The 17,676-nt window shown below is 62.3% G+C and overlaps 2 protein-coding genes across 3 annotated transcripts in view; one reads left to right on the forward strand and one right to left on the reverse strand.

Moving 5' to 3' along the window:
• INPP5A (inositol polyphosphate-5-phosphatase A) overlaps window positions 1–5,874 on the forward strand; it is a 254,391-nt gene extending 248,517 nt beyond the window's left edge. Inside the window, exons 13-16 of one of the 2 annotated variants that reach the window (XM_034951471.3) lie at window positions 91–202; window positions 3,243–3,311; window positions 4,255–4,291; window positions 4,431–5,874. In XM_034951471.3, coding sequence (XP_034807362.1) covers window positions 91–202; window positions 3,243–3,311; window positions 4,255–4,291; window positions 4,431–4,480 — 268 coding nt within the window. In that variant the 3' untranslated portion in view covers window positions 4,481–5,874. Of the gene's footprint in view, window positions 1–90; window positions 203–3,242; window positions 3,312–4,254; window positions 4,343–4,430 lie in introns of both variants that reach the window. The other variant, XM_003816261.6, reaches the window with a different exon arrangement.
• A 1,337-nt stretch (window positions 5,875–7,211) lies between these two features.
• NKX6-2 (NK6 homeobox 2) lies at window positions 7,212–8,520 on the reverse strand. The gene is made up of 3 exons (XM_008969384.4): window positions 7,934–8,520; window positions 7,672–7,844; window positions 7,212–7,562 (listed from the first exon to the last, which is right to left on the reverse strand). Exons 1-3 carry the CDS (start codon window positions 8,316–8,318, stop codon window positions 7,311–7,313), a joined length of 810 nt encoding a protein of 269 aa, XP_008967632.3. The 5' UTR covers window positions 8,319–8,520; the 3' UTR covers window positions 7,212–7,310.
• Between the last annotated feature and the right edge of the window lie 9,156 nt (window positions 8,521–17,676).

Consider the following 17,676-nt stretch of genomic DNA (forward strand, 5'->3'; position numbering starts at 1 on the left):
TGTATTGGCAGAGAATCGGCACAGCCATCCCTTTGGGGCTGAGGACGGCCCGAGACGGCCGGCTGACCCTCTGCCTTCATGTCTCCCCAGCTACCCGTACAGTGAGGACGCCCGCCAGGGTGAGCAGTACATGAACACCCGGTGCCCAGCCTGGTGTGACCGCATCCTCATGTCCCCGTCTGCCAAGGAGCTGGTGCTGCGGGTGAGTGTGTGCTGCCCCAGCCCTGGGCGCAGAGGGATGTGGAGCACTGGGTCTGGTCTGGCCCAGCCCTGGTGACAGGGCCCCAGGGGTGGGGGCACCCAGTCTGGGGAATGCTGCCAGGTTGGGCCCTGACCTCATCCTGCCATGAGCTGCACCCCAGCACTGGGTCACCTCTGAGCCAGCACCTGGGCTGGGGCAGCAGCAGATGGAGCCGAGTTCCTGGGCCATGGGCAGCCAGCGTCATCCTGAGTTTGAAACATACACAGGCGGTTAGCAGGAAGTGTTTTCAAATCATGGTTCATTGTATCCTTGGAAGTCAACGTGCTCTTGTGCGTTCCAGCGCTCGTGGGCCGGGCCGTGAAGCGCAGTAGAAATGTCTGAGGTTGTTTTCCTAAGTTGTAAATTAGAGCCAGATTCATTTGAGCCTTGATAAGTTAAAAATGAATAGGCGACATTTTCAGATGACCTGGGCCTTGGGAAATTTTCAGATTTCCTGTAATTTTTTTTTTTTTTTTTTTTTTTTACAAAAAAGGCGATAGGGGCTTGCTTGCTACATTGGCCAGGCTGGTCTCAAATTCCTGGGCTCCAGCATTCCACCCACCTCGGCCTCCCAAAGTACCCAGACTACAGGCAGGAGCCACTGCACCCGGTCAATACTGTGATTTTTCAATTCCCACATTTTAACATACAAGGAGTGTTTTCAGAAGAATCAATATCTGAATTGGTTGTGTCAACCCCGTGAATGAAAATTAAACGCAGATAGTAATGAAGCTTGCGGGTGTGCGTGGGAACTGCAGCTGTGCCCAACACCCAGAGCTGGGGCCTCTGACCATGACGTGGGTGTGCAATCGGAAGGAGGCTGGAGACTCTGGTGGTTCCACTGCCAGCCTTGTGGGCTCTGCCCCCTCTCCACTGTCCCAGGCCCAGAGCAGGTACAGGAGCCCCCTACTAACCCCGACTTCAACACCAGCTGTGTGAGGCTCCAGGTGTCCCTCACTGCCCGTCTGTGTCTCTGTGCCAGACGGCACCAGACCCCAGGCACAGCAAACACCTGGGTGCAGGTGTGCCCTCAGCAGGGCGGGGACCTCTGCAGCCCTGGTCCCTGAGATGCACCCTGCTGGCCTCTGCCATGTGGCTCTGTCTGCCGGGCCGGGTTCCTTACTGTTCCTTCCTACATCCTGGAGCACCCTGGGTGCAGCCTGCCCTCCGTCCCTGGCTGTGCTGTGAGGAGCCTGCCTGGTGGGGGCCTGGGCTGGAGGCGAGGCCCCTTGGCCAGAAGTCCCTGGGGTCTGCAGCCAGCCTGGCTCCTCCGCAGCCCCACCTCTGGCCTGTGGGCAGGGCCTGTGCCCATCATTGAGGAAAGTGTGCTGGCCACAAGCCCAAAAGCCCAGGAGTGGGCTCAGCCTGGAGCCTGGCTGTGGACCTGCCGCTGCCCCTCTGGCTGGGCTCACTGGTAGGCACGCCAGTCCCTCGGTGCCACATGGTGGGTGCTCCCGTCTGCCGGCGCTGAGAGCGGGTCAGGCATGTGGAGCCCAGGGCTGCCACCAGCGGGGCAGGAGCCTCCCGGGGACTCGGGCACAGATGCCATCCCCTGGGAAAACGTCGGAGGTCACGCGAGTGCAGATTGGTGAGCAGTGCCCAAGGGCAGAAGGCTGGCAGGGCTGTGGCCTCCCCACATTGTGCTGCCGCTGCCAGGGTTCCACCAGCTCAGAGCAGGGCAGCGTTGCAGCCCGTTTTCCATTCACTCACAGCCTCTCGGGTTCTCTGGATCCGGGACTTGACACTTTATGCTCAGGGTGGGGGACAGAGCCTCACAACACACACCTGGCGGCCTTTGACAGCCCCTGCCTTCTGGGGCTGGAGTTTGGACAGGCTCTCCCCATGGGGCCACCCAGTGGGCAGCGGGTGTGCAGGACAAGCAGATGGGCGCCGCGCGCGCTCCGCAGCCTCATCCATCATGACACGCGCCGTCACCTCGTCACCAAGCTCCGTTCTGCCTCCGGAGCCCTAAAACACCAAAAGGGGCTCGGGACGCGGGCGGTGCTGCTTGGGGAGCCTCGGTGACAAGTGTTCAGTGAGGTGTGCCGTGCGCTGCCTGTGCCCGCCGTAATTTGTTTATCTGTCCAAAGATTATGCAGTTGAAAATCCACAATTTTATGCTGCCTTTGTAAATTACCACGCTGCGTTTGATGAATGTTTCTCCACTTCCGCGGAGGCGCCGCTTCACCCGCGAGAGACGGGAAGGTGCTCATGCATGCGGTGCCGAAGCTTGTTTTCTCATTCTTTCTGGCAGGCGCCCATGCTGGAAAGTAAATCTGACCTTAAGCTTCCCACTGCATTAAAGATAACTCAGTTTTAACTGGATAGTCTCAGATGCTCCAGCTGTGGATATAAAATTCCAGCCCAACCAGAGCCGAGTGCTGACCAGCAGCAAACCCCTTCCGGAGGCGCCCGGAATACAGGCACCCGCTGGGAAGTGCGCACACAGCCGTGAATTACTATACACAGATTGCTTTGTGTAGTGGTGTGGAATTCGGTGTCTGTTCTCATTTGAACACTGAGTTCTAGGTTAATAGAACAGTCAAAAACAAATCAAAGTGGGAAGATTGGAACTAGATGGGCTTCCGCACTCAGAGGAGCACACCTGCACAGAAAGCTGTGGCGCACACACTCCCGTGAACAGGGTCCCCTGCAACTCCCCTGAGGGCCCAGGAGCACGTCCGGGAGAGGGGAGCTTGGGAGCCAGGCCAGCACCCGCGGCTCCCCACGCGACCCCTCCTAGAGGCAGATACCTGTTGTCCAAAAGGGCCAGGGTCAAGGTGCTGAGGCGCTGCCACGTCACCAGAGCCTTTGGTCCATGAGCTGGCCTCTCTCTCAGGGGCCAGGCAGGGCAGGTGGCAGAGGCTGGGGAGGTACTGGCAGGGGCCAACACCCCCATCTCTCTGCCCCCACAAAACCCTGATGTTCCTGCCAGTCAGCTCCCAACTGGACCCAGGTTGCCCCACTTCCCCACACTCACCTGTCTGTTTCCCCTTTCCAGTCGGAGAGCGAGGAGAAGGTTGTCACCTATGACCACATTGGGCCCAACGTCTGCATGGGAGACCACAAGGTGACATAGACTGAGGTCCAGGGGCCAGGCTGGGCGACCAAGGGGAAGCTAGGGGGCCGGGGGGCTGGGGCCAGTGGGTGGGCGGGTGCTGGGGCTGGCAGGCAGGTGGGCGGGGGTTGGCCAGTCTCTCCTCTCCTGTTCTCCTGTCTTCTTAGTCTGACTACAGAGTAGGCCAAGTTGGTCTGTTTTTATTTAATTTTAATAAAATATCATAAGCTAGGTGGGTAAGTAGGAAGAAGGCAGAAATGACGTTACAATAGAATAAAATACATAATTTAATATTTGTAAAAAAATGTCCACAGCTGATTGTTTCTGAAAGCTGTTTTGCAAATATGCAGCTTTAGTGTTTTAATGGCCTTCTTGGGGCAGGCTCACCGTCAGCCGAGGAGCCGGGGTGAGGGCGCTCCCCACCGTGTGCCAAGGGGCAGCACTGGCACAGATCGTTTATTCAGGCAACTGCACCTCGAGAGTGTGCACAGGAGACAGATCAAATCTCATTTTCAGCCAATAAATGAGTTAGCTTCTTCCACGTTGGAGGCCCAGAGCTGTGAGCCCCAAACACACCCGGATAAGACGCTGGACCTGCCAGGTGCGGCAGAGCCGAGGACCGGAGAGCCTTCCTTCCCCGCTTCATTTGGGGCCTATTTAGCCATTCTTTTACATCAGTTTTTCCATTAATTTTTTTACCTGGAAATAACACCTTCCTTGCAAAACCTCTCATGGCCGGCCTGGCTCCAGTTCCACATTCACGGGGTCCCCAACCCCTGCGCTGCCGTGGCTGTGCACAAGGGCCGAGCTGCCTCTGCTGGCCATCAGCTCCTCCCAGCCCGGTTCATGGCTGCCCTGGTGAGACGCAGGGTCCAGGGGTGCAACGGGAGGCGGCGGCATGTGCTGTGCTGTCCCGCGTGCGCCGTGCTGACACCGTCCTCTCTTCCTGCTGCAGCCCGTGTTCCTGGCCTTCCGAATCATGCCCGGGGCAGGTAAACCTCATGCCCATGTGCACAAGTGTTGTGTCGTGCAGTGACGTGGTGGTAAATATGACTCCTCCCTCCAGTTCAGCTTTTACGCAGCTTTTCCTGGTGCGTTTGTTCCTTTAACAAATTACGAATTCCGTGACAGGGAAGAGATGCCAGCGCCACGAGAGGACCCTTCGTGAGCCCTCCCTGTAGCCGTGGACCGAATACGCACTCTTGAAAGCTGCATCGAGAACCCGCCCAAGCGCCACCTGCTAGACGGCCAGCCCCACACTTCGCTTCAGCCTCCGGACCATTCCGGAGCAGCCTCACATACCTCACTGTCTCGTCTGTTTATGTGACATTAAGTAGAAATATTGGTTTTTTTTTTTTTAAATAAGTCACAGTCCTGTTGTCAAAACTCTAATAGACAGCAAAGAGGGTCTGTACCGTAGACTTCACAGTTTTCAGTTTTTAATGATTGCCAGTGGAGGGGCTTCTTCAGCACAGAGACCCCCCCACTGTGTCCAGGGACCCCCTCTGCCAGGTGGAGGTGTGTCCAGGGGCTGGGGAAGCCGAGACGGGCACTCCCTCTGCCGGCCGGCAGCGTGGCCCTGAGCATGGCAAGGGGGTCTGTCTGTCTCTGCCGATGCTCCTTCCGCGGCACTGACTCTGCGCCGTGTCACATGGATTTTGAATCACACTGCAGCTGCTTTCCATTTTTATATATATATAAATATATATAAATATATACTTTTTAAAAATAATTTATAAATCTTACCAAAACTTATGCTAAATGTACTTTCCAGTATGAACGCACAGGAGAGTCCCATCAGCAGGCGGCATTGGAGTCTAGGAGCTCAGCTGTGTGTCCATCAACACACAAATTCGTAAAAAACACACATGGCCTCGCCATCGTGGGTAAAATCGGCCCCACAGCACGTCTGCACCAGCGGGCCGTTACTCCCATGCCGTTCTTCTGTGTAATATTAAGAACTGAATGTGAAGTTTATAGCTAGCCTGGGTGTACCTTTTAAGGATTTTGTAAACTGTTTGTCTGTCTTTTGTTACTGTTTTATGGTGCCAAGTATTCTACATTACAACAATAATATCATGGGAGAAATAGAAATAGCCTAGTTTGCTTCCAATAGAAACTGCTTTTAACATGGGCTGTATATAAAAATATTAAAGAGAAACAAAACTGTACATTTCCTCATTGCTCCGCTACAGACAACCCATGTCATAACCTTGTTGCAAATATTTTTCTCCTATAGCAGTAAGTACAGCATTAGAAGGTGATTAGAGAGTCTGTTGATGAAACACAAATGTATGTTTGATTGATTTTACTTTAGAACACTACAGAGTTCCTGGACCGGGTGAAGGCATTAGCTGGGTGTTTGTGTGGGATAAATACTACCACTGCAAGTGCCTGCTGTCCGCTGCGGAATCTGTTCTTGGTGGAAGCACAGGTCCGTGTCCCTGCTGTGGTTGCCGCTGTCCGCGTTCAACACGGAGTCCGCCCCGCGGGTTTCAGCTGTTGGTCGTTCTGAGGGGCCTTTGGAAGTGACCGGTCTGGTTCCTAAGCAATAAAATTGACCGTGGTGAAAACAGTCCCGTGTTGCGTTTTCTTCCTTTCCCTTCTGCCACCTTTGAAATGCTAACTCAGGGGAGCGGCCTCCTGTATAGCCTGTTACTTGAGATCAAGCTCATTAGAAATCCTGGAATTTCACTGTGTCACACGCTGTCACAGAACACTAAGCCGTTCATTGAGAGGAGAAAAACAGCCTTTTGGACTTTCTACTGTAATAAAGGATTTATCCCTCAACATTTTAAAACGGGATTATATAAATGCTTTGCCTTCCTCAGAACTTTAAGAAGCCCCTCTGCTCTGAGCTGAGCTGAGAGGGGCTCCCCACAGAAAAGCGTTGCTTCCCCTTCGAGTTGCTTCCTTGTAAAGGCTGCTAAGAGCCTAAAACAAAACGCGCCGAGTTTAAGCCCTTTCTATTTCTCTTTAACGCTTCCGCAAATGCCTTCCAAGAGAAATATCATTATTTACATTTAATTTTTAAAAATTAAAACTCAACAGTCACGCCCATTAAGATGCAGCGATGGGCAGCCCCGGCCACAGAGGCTGCGGGAGACTGGAGGGGTTTTGTCAGCCGGAGTCACAGCCCCGCGGAGCTGGCGGCATTTCAGGGCAGGAGACGGGTCCCCTGAACCCCCGGCTGGGCGCTGCGGGCCTTGCCCAGGGGGCCTCCAGCTCCCTGACCCCGCGTGACCCATGGGAGGCCCCGCCGCTCCGCGGGCGGAATTATTTCGGATTTCTCTTTGCGGTCCTAGTTTGGAAGAAACTGCTTTCCACCGCGGGAAGATCTGGCGGGATGGTGGCCGAAGGGCCTCCGTGCAGCGGTTCAGACCCGGTTCCACCGGCTGAGCCCAGGGCGGGCCTATGGGATCCGCTTATGCGCAGAGGGACTTTGAAATAATCAGAGCAAAGCCCTCGGCCGAGCGGGAACGGGTGCCCGGTGGCAACGAGTACGTGGCCCCAAAGCGGGAAAACGGAAGAAGAACAACCTCCCGCGGGGACTCGAGGCGGGTACGCGGCTCACCCGCCCTTTCGGGGCCCCCCAAGCGCGTCCGAATCCGCCCCGAGGCGAGGCGGGCCGGGCCGTACCTGCTGCTCCGTCCCCGGCTCCGTCCCGGGCTCCTGGCGGCTGTCGCTGCGGTTCCTTCCCGCGGGCCGGGCCCCTTCCCTGCGCCTTCGCCGCCTCCTCGCGCCTGCCCGGGACCCGCAGCCTCCGCACCGGGAACCCGGAGGACCCGAGGCCGCCGCGCGCCCGAAGGCGGGCGCAGGGGCGAAGCCGGGGCCGGGGAGGGGCCGCCTCGCTCTGGGTTCGAGACGGAAGAAACACGCGGCGCAGGCTCCGGAGCGACGGCTCCGACGGGGACCCGTTAAATAATTTATTGATGATACAAAGCGACTCGCGCCCACCCGGGGCCGCCCCCGGATTCTGCAAAAATAGATTCGCCCCCACCCCGCGGGTCCTCACAAGGCGTCCCCCGCGCCGCCGCCGCACGGGCTGACCAGCGCCAAGTTCGAGGGTTTGTGCTTCTTGAGCAGCCGCGTGATCTTCTCGTCGTCCGAGTTGGGGTCCAGGGGCCGGTTGTATTCGTCGTCCTCCGCGTCCGAGCCGCCCACCTTCAGCTTCTCGGCGTCCGAGTCCTGCTTCTTCTTGGCCGACGCCATCTCCGCCGCGTGCCGCTTGCGCCACTTGGTCCGGCGGTTCTGGAACCAGACCTGGGGGTGGACGGGGCGGTCAGGCGGCCGCGGGGCCTGGGGCTGGCGCTGGGGCCGTTCGCAGGACGCGGGCCCCCGGCTCTGCTCTCCCGAGCCCCGCCGCGCTCACCTTCACCTGGCTCTCGGTCATGCCCAGCGAGTAGGCGAGACGCGCGCGCTCCGGCCCCGCCAGGTACTTGGTCTGCTCGAAGGTTTTCTCCAGCGCGAAGATCTGCTGGCCCGAAAAGGTCGGGCGCGAGTGCTTCTTCTTCCCGTCCTTGTCCAGGACGCCGCCGGCCGGGGCTGCAAGGGAGGGGAAGGGAGGGAGGTCAGCGGCCGGCGGGGTCCCCCTCCGCGCCCACCTGCCCCGCACCCCCGCGCGGGCCACTCACCCGGGCCAGCCAGACGCGGGTCCCTCCAGGGCGCGCCCTGCACCACGCCGGGCCAGAAGATGGGCGGGCGCCCGGGCAGCTCGGCCAGGGGCTTGGGGTAGCCGCGCGCCACAGCGGCCGCGGGCCCGAAGTAAACGCCGGCGGACGACGCGAGCCCCAGGAGGCCCCCGCCCCCCGAGCCCACGGGCCGGCCCAGGATGTCGCTGATGCCGTGCGGGGTCCCGAGCGGGAGCTGCGCGCCCAGGCCCCCCAGCGCGGGCGCCTTGAAGCCGGCCGGACCCTGCAGCGCGTAGGGGAACAGCGACGTCTTCATCTCGGCCATGTTGTGCAGCGCGGCCAGCGGGGCACTGCTCAGCACGAACGCGCCCGGGCGGTTAGTGTCCATGGGCGCCGCCGCCGCCGGCCCGGGCTCCCATCCGGGCCCCGCCGCCGCCGCCCCTGCCCGCCGGCCCGGGAAGTTTGCGCGCGGCCCGGGCGGGCGTTGGCTGCAGCGCGGGGCGCGGGGCGCGGGGCGCGGGGGGCGGGCGGGCGGCTCCGGCGCGGGGCGGGCGGGCGGCGGCGGCGGCGGCTCCGGGGCCGGTCGGAGCGGCGCCGCGCGGGACGGACGCGCTGATAACGGGGGCTCCCCGGGGCGCGGCGCGCACTCTGATTGGCTGCGGACCCCGCGGTCCGGCCATTGGCCAGCGCCCCCCCCCGCCCGCGCGCCCCCGCCGGCCGCGCACTCCATGAAGGGCCCATTAGCGCGGCAGGTGCCTCCCGGGCTGTAAATTCGCCCCGATTTATCTCCCCGGGGACGAAATAAATCCCGCTTGGATGGGAGTTTAGTTAGGCAAAGGTTTTCATGCGAAATCAGGAAAAAACACGAGAACATATTTTATTAACAGAAAGAATGCAGATTTGAGGACCCGCCCGCGCGCTCGGAGCGCCCCCCTCGGGGAAGAGTCCCGGCCCGCGTCCCAGTCGCGACTGCTCCGCCGCCCGTGGCTGGGGTGGGTGTGAGCGGCAGCGGACGCCGGCGGGGAACGCGCTCCGGGCAGGTTGGGGCCACAGGAGGGCGGAGGACGCGGGCCTCGAGTTCACGGAATCCACGGGCCTCACGGCCGGGCGAGGCTCGCACGGAGCTGCCTCTGGTTTCGCCGACACGCGGCCGGCGCGGTGGAGGAGTGAGGCAGGCGGGAGCGGGGCGGGGAGGCTGGTCCGGGGACCACATGCGCGGCTCGGCACTTCCCAGTCATCGGCCTCCAGGTCTCCCGCTGGGGGTCCCCCAGGATGTGACCTGGGCCCACGACTTCGCCCACGGGCCGCCTCTCGCGAATCCCCGGCCGGGAGAACAGAGACCAGGACGGCCTCAGCGCGGAAGCCCTGTCCAGGGCCCGAACGTGGGTGCAGGCTGGGGGCGCAGCGGCAGAAACGCGGCCTTAGACGCGCGCGGGGGGCCTGTGTCCCCCCCGCCCTCACGGCACCGGGAGCCGCTCGCTTGTCCATCCCGCAGACCGGGCGGTGAGATGACTCCGAGCCCCGCGCACGGCGGCCGCGAGTAAACGCTCCGACGTCTGTGGTGACGTCTCGTATTAATTTAGGGACACAGGGCGGCTGTGACTGTGGCCCACGGCTCGTGGGGAGCCCGAGTCTGTGCGCGGGGAACGCTGCTGCGTGGCCTCTCTCGGGCCAGGGGGAGTTTCCTTCGCAACGACTTTGCCGTTTTGCCCCGGCCGCCAGGGGGTTGGTGCCGCGGAGGAAGGCGGCGCCCAGGGTTCGAGGCCGGGGTCTCACGTCCGCCCCCTCGCCCCCCTCCAGCGTCCGTTTTCGTTTTGTGCAGGTCGAGGCGGGGACTTGGCGCCGTCGGCCTCTCCTGGGTGGCGGCTTGGAAAAGCCACCAGCGGCCAAACCTGGGGCAGTGGTGCGGCCGCCGGGTGTGTGCGTGCTCGGGGCTGCCCCGGCGGCTTCCGGCTCCACTGAGGTGCAGCCCCGCGTTCACGGGGGGTTCGCTTCCCCCGTCGAGTCCGCACTCGATTCGATTGGGATTGGGATTCGATTGGGCGCGGCCGCCCCACCGGTGATCGGCCCCCGCGGAGCCTGGCCCGGGGACCCCCAGCGCCCGTCCGGCCCCGAGACCCGCCCCGGCCTGTCCTGCGCCCCAATCCCTCGGAGGAAACACGAGGAAGGGCCCTCCCGGGTCGGGTTCGGGCCCCTCCCAGCACCCCAAGGCGACGGCGCCCGCGCCCAAGGCCCCGGCTCTGAGCTGAGACGCGGGAACTGCGGGGGCGGGGGGGGCGGGGGCAGGGGGAGTGGGAGGGGCGAGGGCTGCTGTCGCCCTGGGATCCCCCACTCTGCGCGGCCGAGCAGACCCTGGGCGGGCCGGGAGGGGTGCGGGTCGCCCGAACTGAGGCCCAGGAGGCGCGCGCGGGCGGAACGGCGGGAGGAAGCCGCGCTCGGGACAGGCTGTGGCTCCTCTCACACCCTGGAGGGGCGGGCGGGGGGCGTCGTTAGCGCTGTTTTATGGCTGAGGAAACATGGACCTGGAGGCGCTGCGCTGCGGTCCGATAAACCCTGGGTCTGTCTGCGTCCCCCGGTCCTCCCTGGGCTGCCGAGGGAACGCGTGGGGTCGCGGGTGGGGCTGGCGTGTCACTGGCTGCGGAGCGCGCGGCTTTCCAGGGCTCAGGGGCGCGGGATGAGGGGCCAGGGTGAGTTGGGGGCGCAGAGGAGCCGGGTAAGGGGGGGTCCCTCTCCCACGTTCTTGTAAGCCGTGGAAGTCTTGGCGAGCTCCGCAGGTGCCGCGTCCTACCCGGCTCCCCGGCCTGCGCCCCACGCGCTTTCCCGCCCTCCTCCTCGCGGAGCTGCGCCTGGGTCCGGTGGCTTCACCTCCTACGCTTCCCGGCGCCCACTCCGGGCCCCGTCCCCTCTCCGGACCCCGCCCGCACCTTTTCTCCTGCGTCCCCCGGCGCCGCCCTCTCGGAAACCACCGAGGCAACTCCCCTTCCTCCCGGGAAGGTCCGAGCGCCTCCGACCGAGATGTCTTTGCCTGGGCTCCGCCGCCCGGCGGCCCCGCTGCCTGGAGAGGTTCGCGATGCCACCTCCTGGCCCGCGAGCAAATGTCCTGCGAGGAAGGCTGCCGGCATCGGCGCCGACGCTCCGCGCTGGAAAACCGAGAGCGCGGGGTTTGGCAGAGGCCGTTCAAAGTTTGTTTTACTCGTTCAGCCTGTATTTGTGGGGCTCCTACCGCGCCCGGGCTGTCCGGGGGTTGCAACGTGAACGCAGCGGGCTCCTGCCCGGGCGCGGGCGGGTCAGAGCAGCAAACGCGCTCCCCCGGCACCCCCGCGGCGTCTGCAGGGGAGCGGGCGATGGGGAGGACGGCGGGGGTGTCGGCCCGGAAGGAGAGCCGGCCTAGGCCCCGGTGTCCCCGTCCCGTGTGCGCTGGGGGCTGAGGGGCGACGGGGGAACTCCACACAGGGAAGGACCCTGCATTCGCCTTCGGCCGCCCAGGCCATAGAGTTCACAAAGCTCTGATTTATCACTGAGGTGACTTGTCCCGCGCAGCCCTAGGCGAGTTGCCAAGCTGCCCGCCCTGACCGCGCCCCCAGGCCGGGGGTCTCCTGGCAGTTCCCAGCAAAGGCCCTGCATTGTCTTTTTTCCCCCGAAGTGAGCGCATTCCCAGCCTCTCCAGGCTTGACAAGGTAACCGCACCAGGCATTCCAGACACAGACGGGGCCTCCCTGGGGTCCTCATGACCAAAGAACCAAAAAAGGCCCAAGATGACTCAAGGGACCCCTCTGTGGGCCCCACCCACGGAAGCAGCGGCGTGGGGTTACCAGGACCCCCAGGAGCCCGGGCCCAGGCGGGGTGCCTTCTGTTGCTTGGAAACAGAGGAGCCCACCAGGACGCTCTGGAATTGCTGGAAGGGGAAGGGGGGCTAGAGAAAACCCCACCCCACAACACAACTCGAAGGGGCCCTGCCTCCCACGCAGGACAGACCCCAACCCCATCTCCCGTGCCCTCTGGGGGCAGCCCTGCCAGGGCAGCGGGAAAGGGCTGGGAGGCAGGCGCAGATCCCAGCCAGGCAGCCCCGGCGTCCCGCTGGGCTCATGGACCCAGCCGGGTCTGAAAGGCCATGAGCGCTGAGGGCTGGGGTGGGGACCGCCCAGGGGTGAGAGCTGACGCCCCTAGGAGGGCAGAGGAGGCTCCACTCCTCATCCTGGCCTATCCCGGCCCTTTCTCACACTTCCAGCACTGCCTGCTGAGCACCAGCCTGCTGGCAGCGGCTTTATTTCAGAGATCGCGAGTCTCCACCTCCACCTGTTGCCACCTAATTCCATCCCATGCCTGCCAGGCCCTCCACTGGTCCCCTCGTGGCCCCCAGGCTCACCCACCCCGGCCACTCTGCCCCCCCACTTCACAGGGCTCACTTCCTCCACGCGGTCTCAGCTTGAGGGACGCCTCCCTGGCCACCCGGTCTGGTGCAGCCCCCACACTCCCGCCCAGCACGGCTGCCCCTCTTGGCACCGGCCCCCTGCCGAAGGCATTAGTGGACGTGTCTGATGTCCGCCTCCTCGCAGCTTGCTCAGGACATGGATGGATGCAGGGGCCCTGTCCTCTGGGCACCTCCAGGACTGAATTCATGCTGCTGGGTGAATGAACGCAAGTGTGACAGCTGCAGGCCTCAGAGCAATTTTCAGAGCCCGAGTGCAGGTTGGAGAGGGAGGACCGTGCACCTGACTTCCCACCGGGAGGAGCAGGTACTGTGGACATGCCTCCAGGAACCCTGAGCCACAGGACATGCTGGATGTGGGGCCTGGCGCCGCGGCATTTCCCAGCTGAGCCTGAGGTCTTGCTGTTTAGACCAAACTCAGCCCCACCCCATCTCCTGAGCTGGAGGGTGTCCAGGTAGAGCCCGGCAGCTTCTGGGGTACCCAGCTGTAGGTGGGGTGTCCAGGTGCCCCCTCTTCCCAGGCTATGGCGGCCTCTTGCCCACTTGCCAACGCCTACAGGTCCACGTGAAGTGGAGGATCAGGCTCTCGGGAGAGGGTGCCGCTTCTCCCCAGGCTGAGTGGCCCAGGACAGGGAGGGAGGCTTTGATGGAAGCTGGGGTGGGGCCACAGTGGGTGCCCGGGCACCCGAACACTCTCCCTGGAAGATATGGGCCAGGCTGTGGAATCTGGAACACCCACGGGTTGAGGAGGCTCTGAAGGGGGGCTAAGAGGGCAGGGGCTGGGAGGACCTGGATGGCAGGGGAGGGAGAGCTTGCCTGAACTCTCTGAGCACCCCTTCAGGGTGGCCCCTGCCCAGCCTTTGTGGACCCTCTGGCTTCACTGGGCCTGAAGTTCCTTGCACAGCCTGGGCCCTGGCCGGGCCCCTCCCACCTTGCAGGGCCCCCTCCCTGAATCCTGAGCCCCAGGTTTCCCTCCAGCTTCTGTTCTTTAAAAGTCACTTGTGGTAAACGCAGAAGCCACAGAGCAGCACCCACAGAAAGCACAGAGAGAGAGACACAGAGAATGGTCCGAGTTCTTCCCCTGAACAACCAAGTTCTTCCCCCTGAAGCGAGTTCTTCTGTTGTCACGAGCATCCGCTTCCTTCTTGTGACAGAGACGCTGCGGGCCGCCTGCCCCTTCACACGCGGCTCCGCACCTGGGCCCTGCAGCATCTCTCCCACCCACGCTGAGTCTCCATCCCACAGGTGCCTCACTCCCTACAGCGCCCTGAGGACCGAGGCTGTCCAGGTGGGGTGGGAGGGGAGAGGGCGAGCAGCCACCCTGAGGCAGGGCAGGGGCTGGACACTGTGCCTTCCAGTCTCCGTGCTGGCTTAGCCTGGGGTTCTGGTGGGCACAGTAGAAACCGCCCTGGCCTGGCCAAGGAGGTTTCAAGTCTTCCTGCTCCCCAGGGAAGGGGTGTTCAGAGATTCCCCGTGCCCCTGGGAGGGAGTGACCAGAGGCAGACGATGGTGTTGGGAGGGGGCCCTGCCCTGCCCAGAACTAGATGGAGGGCTCTGAGGGCCCCATGGTGCTGCCAGGAGACAAGGTCCAGCCCTCCCAGGAGGACACCCGGGGGTGCTGGGTGCAGACAGGCCAAGTTCTGAGCAGTGGAGCTGGGGGGAAGAGGGGCAGCAGGCGCGCCCTCACCACAGGACCCCTCGGCAGGGGCCCCAGTGGGTCCCTCAACACCCAGACACCATCTGAGGAAGAGGAGGGGCCCTTTGCTCATTGGGAGGGCACTTTTTCTACTGCAAGAGGCTGGAATGCCTCAGTGGAGGTGCCTTTTTCTGCTGAAGCACAGGCCAGCTCTGACCAGCTGCCAAGGTGGCGTTGGGGGCTGCGGGTGGGCCTGCCAGGCGTTTGAGGCAGAGATTTCAGGGGACGCCGTTCCTCAGCCTCAGCCCTGCTGCGGGGCATTTTCACACACACATTGGACTCCAGGAACCATGTGGGTGCAGCGTCTACACTGGGTCCAGGAACCGTATGGGTGCAGCGTCTACAATGGGTCCAGGAACCATGTGGGTGTGCAGTGTCTACACTGGGTCCGGGAACCGTGTGGGTGTGCAGCGTCTACACTGGGTCCAGGATCCATATGGGTGCTGCGTCTACACTGGGTCCGGGAACCGTGTGGGTGTCCAGCTTCTCCACTGGGTCCAGGAACCATATGGGTGCAGCGTCTACACTGGGTCCGGGAACCGTGTGGGTGTGCAGCGTCTACACTGGGTCCAGGATCCATATGGGTGCAGCGTCTACACTGGGTCCGGGAACCGTGTGGGTGTGCAGCGTCTACACTGGGTCCAGGATCCATATGGGTGCAGCGTCTACACTGGGTCCGGGAACCGTGTGGGTGTGCAGCGTCTACACTGGGTCCAGGATCCATATGGGTGCTGCGTCTACACTGGGTCCGGGAACCGTGTGGGTGTGTAGCGTCTACATTGGGTCCAGGAACCATATGGGTGCAGCGTCTACACTGGGTCCGGGAACCGTGTGGGTGCAGCGTCTACACTGGGTCCAGGAACCGTGTGGGTGTGCAGCATCTACACTGGGTCCAGGAACCGTATGGGTGCAGCGTCTACACTGGGTCCAGGAACCGTGTGGGTGCAGCATCTACACTGGGTCCAGGAATCGTGTGGGTGTGCAGCGTCTACACTGGGTCCAGGAACCATATGGGTGCAGCGTCTACACTGGGTCCGGGAACCGTGTGGGTGTGCAGCGTCTACACTGGGTCCAAGAACCATATGGGTGCAGTGTCTACACTGGGTCCGGGAACCGTATGGGTCCAGCGTCTACACTGGGTCCAGGAACCGTATGGGTGCAGCGTCTACACTGGGTCCAGGAACCGTGTGGGTGTGCAGCGTCTACACTGGGTTCAGGAACCATATGGGTGCAGCGTCTACACTGGGTCCAGGAACCATATGGGTGCAGCGTCTACACTGGGTCCGGGAACCGTGTGGGTGTGCAGCGTCTACACTGGGTCCAGGATCCATATGGGTGCAGCGTCTACAATGGGTCCAGGAACCATGTGGGTGTGCAGTGTCTACACTGGGTCCGGGAACCATGTGGGTGTGCAGCGTCTACACTGGGTCCAGGATCCATATTGGTGCAGCGTCTACACTGGGTCCAGGAACCGTATGGGTCCAGCGTCTACACTGGGTCCAGGAACCATATGGGTGCAGCGTCTACACTGGGTCCAGGAACCGTGTGGGTGTGCAGCGTCTACACTGGGTCCAGGATCCATATGGGTGCAGCGTCTACACTGGGTCCGGGAACCGTATGGGTCCAGCGTCTACACTGGGTCCAGGAACCGTATGGGTGCAGCGTCTACACTGGGTCCAGGAACTGTGTGGGTGTGCAGCGTCTACACTGGGTCCAGGAACCATATGGGTGGAGCGTCTACACTGGGTCCAGGATCCATATGGGTGCAGCGTCAACACTGGGTCCGGGAACCGTGTGGGTGTCCAGTGTCTACACTGGGTCCAGGAACCATGTGGGTGCAGCATCTACACTGGGTCCGGGAACCGTATGGGTCCAGCGTCTACACTGGGTCCAGGAACCATATGGGTGCAGCGTCTACACTGGATCCGGGAACCATATGGGTGCAGCATCTACACTGGGTCCAGGAACCGTGTGGGTGTGCAGCGTCTACACTGGGTCCAGGAACCATATGGGTGCAGTGTCTACACTGGGTCCGGGAACCGTATGGGTCCAGCGTCTACACTGGGTCCAGGAACCGTATGGGTGCAGCGTCTACACTGGGTCCAGGAACTGTGTGGGTGTGCAGCGTCTACACTGGGTCCAGGATCCATATGGGTGCAGCGTCTACACTGGGTCCAGGATCCATATGGGTGCAGCGTCTACACTGGGTCCGGGAACCGTGTGGGTGTGCAGCGTCTACACTGGGTCCGGGAACCGTGTGGGGGTGCAGCATCTACACTGGGTCCGGGAACCGTGTGGGTGTGCAGCGTCTACACTGGGTCCAGGAACCATGTGGGTGCAGCGTCTACACTGGGTCCGGGAACCGTATGGGTCCAGCGTCTACACTGTGTCCAGGAACCGTATGGGTGCAGCGTCTACACTGGGTCCAGGAACCGTATGGGTGCAGCATCTACACTGGGTCCAGGAACCATATGGGTGCAGTGTCTACACTGGGTCCGGGAACCGTATGGGTCCAGCGTCTACACTGTGTCCGGGAACCGTATGGGTGCAGCGTCTACACTGGGTCCAGGAACTGTGTGGGTGTGCAGCGTCTACACTGGGTTCAGGAACCATATGGGTGCAGCGTCTACACTGGGTCCAGGAACCATATGGGTGCAGCGTCTACACTGGGTCCAGGAACCATATGGGTGCAGCGTCTACACTGGGTCCGGGAACCGTGTGGGTGTGCAGCATCTACACTGGGTCCAGGATCCATATGGGTCCAGCGTCTACACTGGGTCCGGGAACCGTGTGGGTGTGCAGCGTCTACAGTGGGTCCAGGAACCGTGTGGGTGCAGCGTCTACACTGGGTCCAGGAACCGTGTGGGTGCAGCGTCTACACTGGGTCCGGGAACCGTGTGGGTGTGCAGCGTCTACACTGGGTCCGGGAACCGTGTGGGTGCAGCGTCTACACTGGGTCCGGGAACCGTGTGGGTGCAGCGTCTACACTGGGTCCGGGAACCGTGTGGGTGTGCAGCGTCTACACTGGGTCCGGGAACCGTGTGGGGGTGCAGCATCTACACTGGGTCCGGGAACCGTGTGGAGGTGCAGCGTCTACACTGGGTCCGGGAACCGTATGGGTGCAGCGTCTACACTGCGTCCGGGAAACGTGTGGGTGCAGCGTCTACACTGGGTCCGGGAGCCGTGTGGGTGTGCAGCGTCTACGCTGGGTCCGGGAACCGTGTGTGGGTGCAGCATCTACGCTGGGTCCGGGAACCGTGTGGGTGTGCAGCGTCTACACTGTGTCCGGGAACCGTGTGGGGGTGCAGCGTCTACACTGGGTCCGGGAACCGTGTGGGGGTGCAGCGTCTACACTGGGTCCAGGAACCGTATGGGTGCAGTGTCTACACTGGGTCCAGGAAATGTGTGGGTTCAGTGTCTACACTGGGTCCAGGAACCACATGGGTGCAGCGTCTACACTGGGTCCAGGAACCATGTGGGTGCAGCGTCTACAGTGGGTCCGCGAATCGTGTGGGTGCAGCGTCTACACTGGGTCCAGGATCCATATGGGTGCAGCGTCTACACTGGGTCCAGGAACCATATGGGTGCAGCATCTACACTGGGTTCAGGATCCATATGGGT

The sequence above is a fragment of the Pan paniscus genome, chromosome 8 (genome assembly GCF_029289425.2).
Source record: "Pan paniscus chromosome 8, NHGRI_mPanPan1-v2.0_pri, whole genome shotgun sequence".
Taxonomy (NCBI): Eukaryota; Metazoa; Chordata; class Mammalia; order Primates; family Hominidae; genus Pan; species Pan paniscus.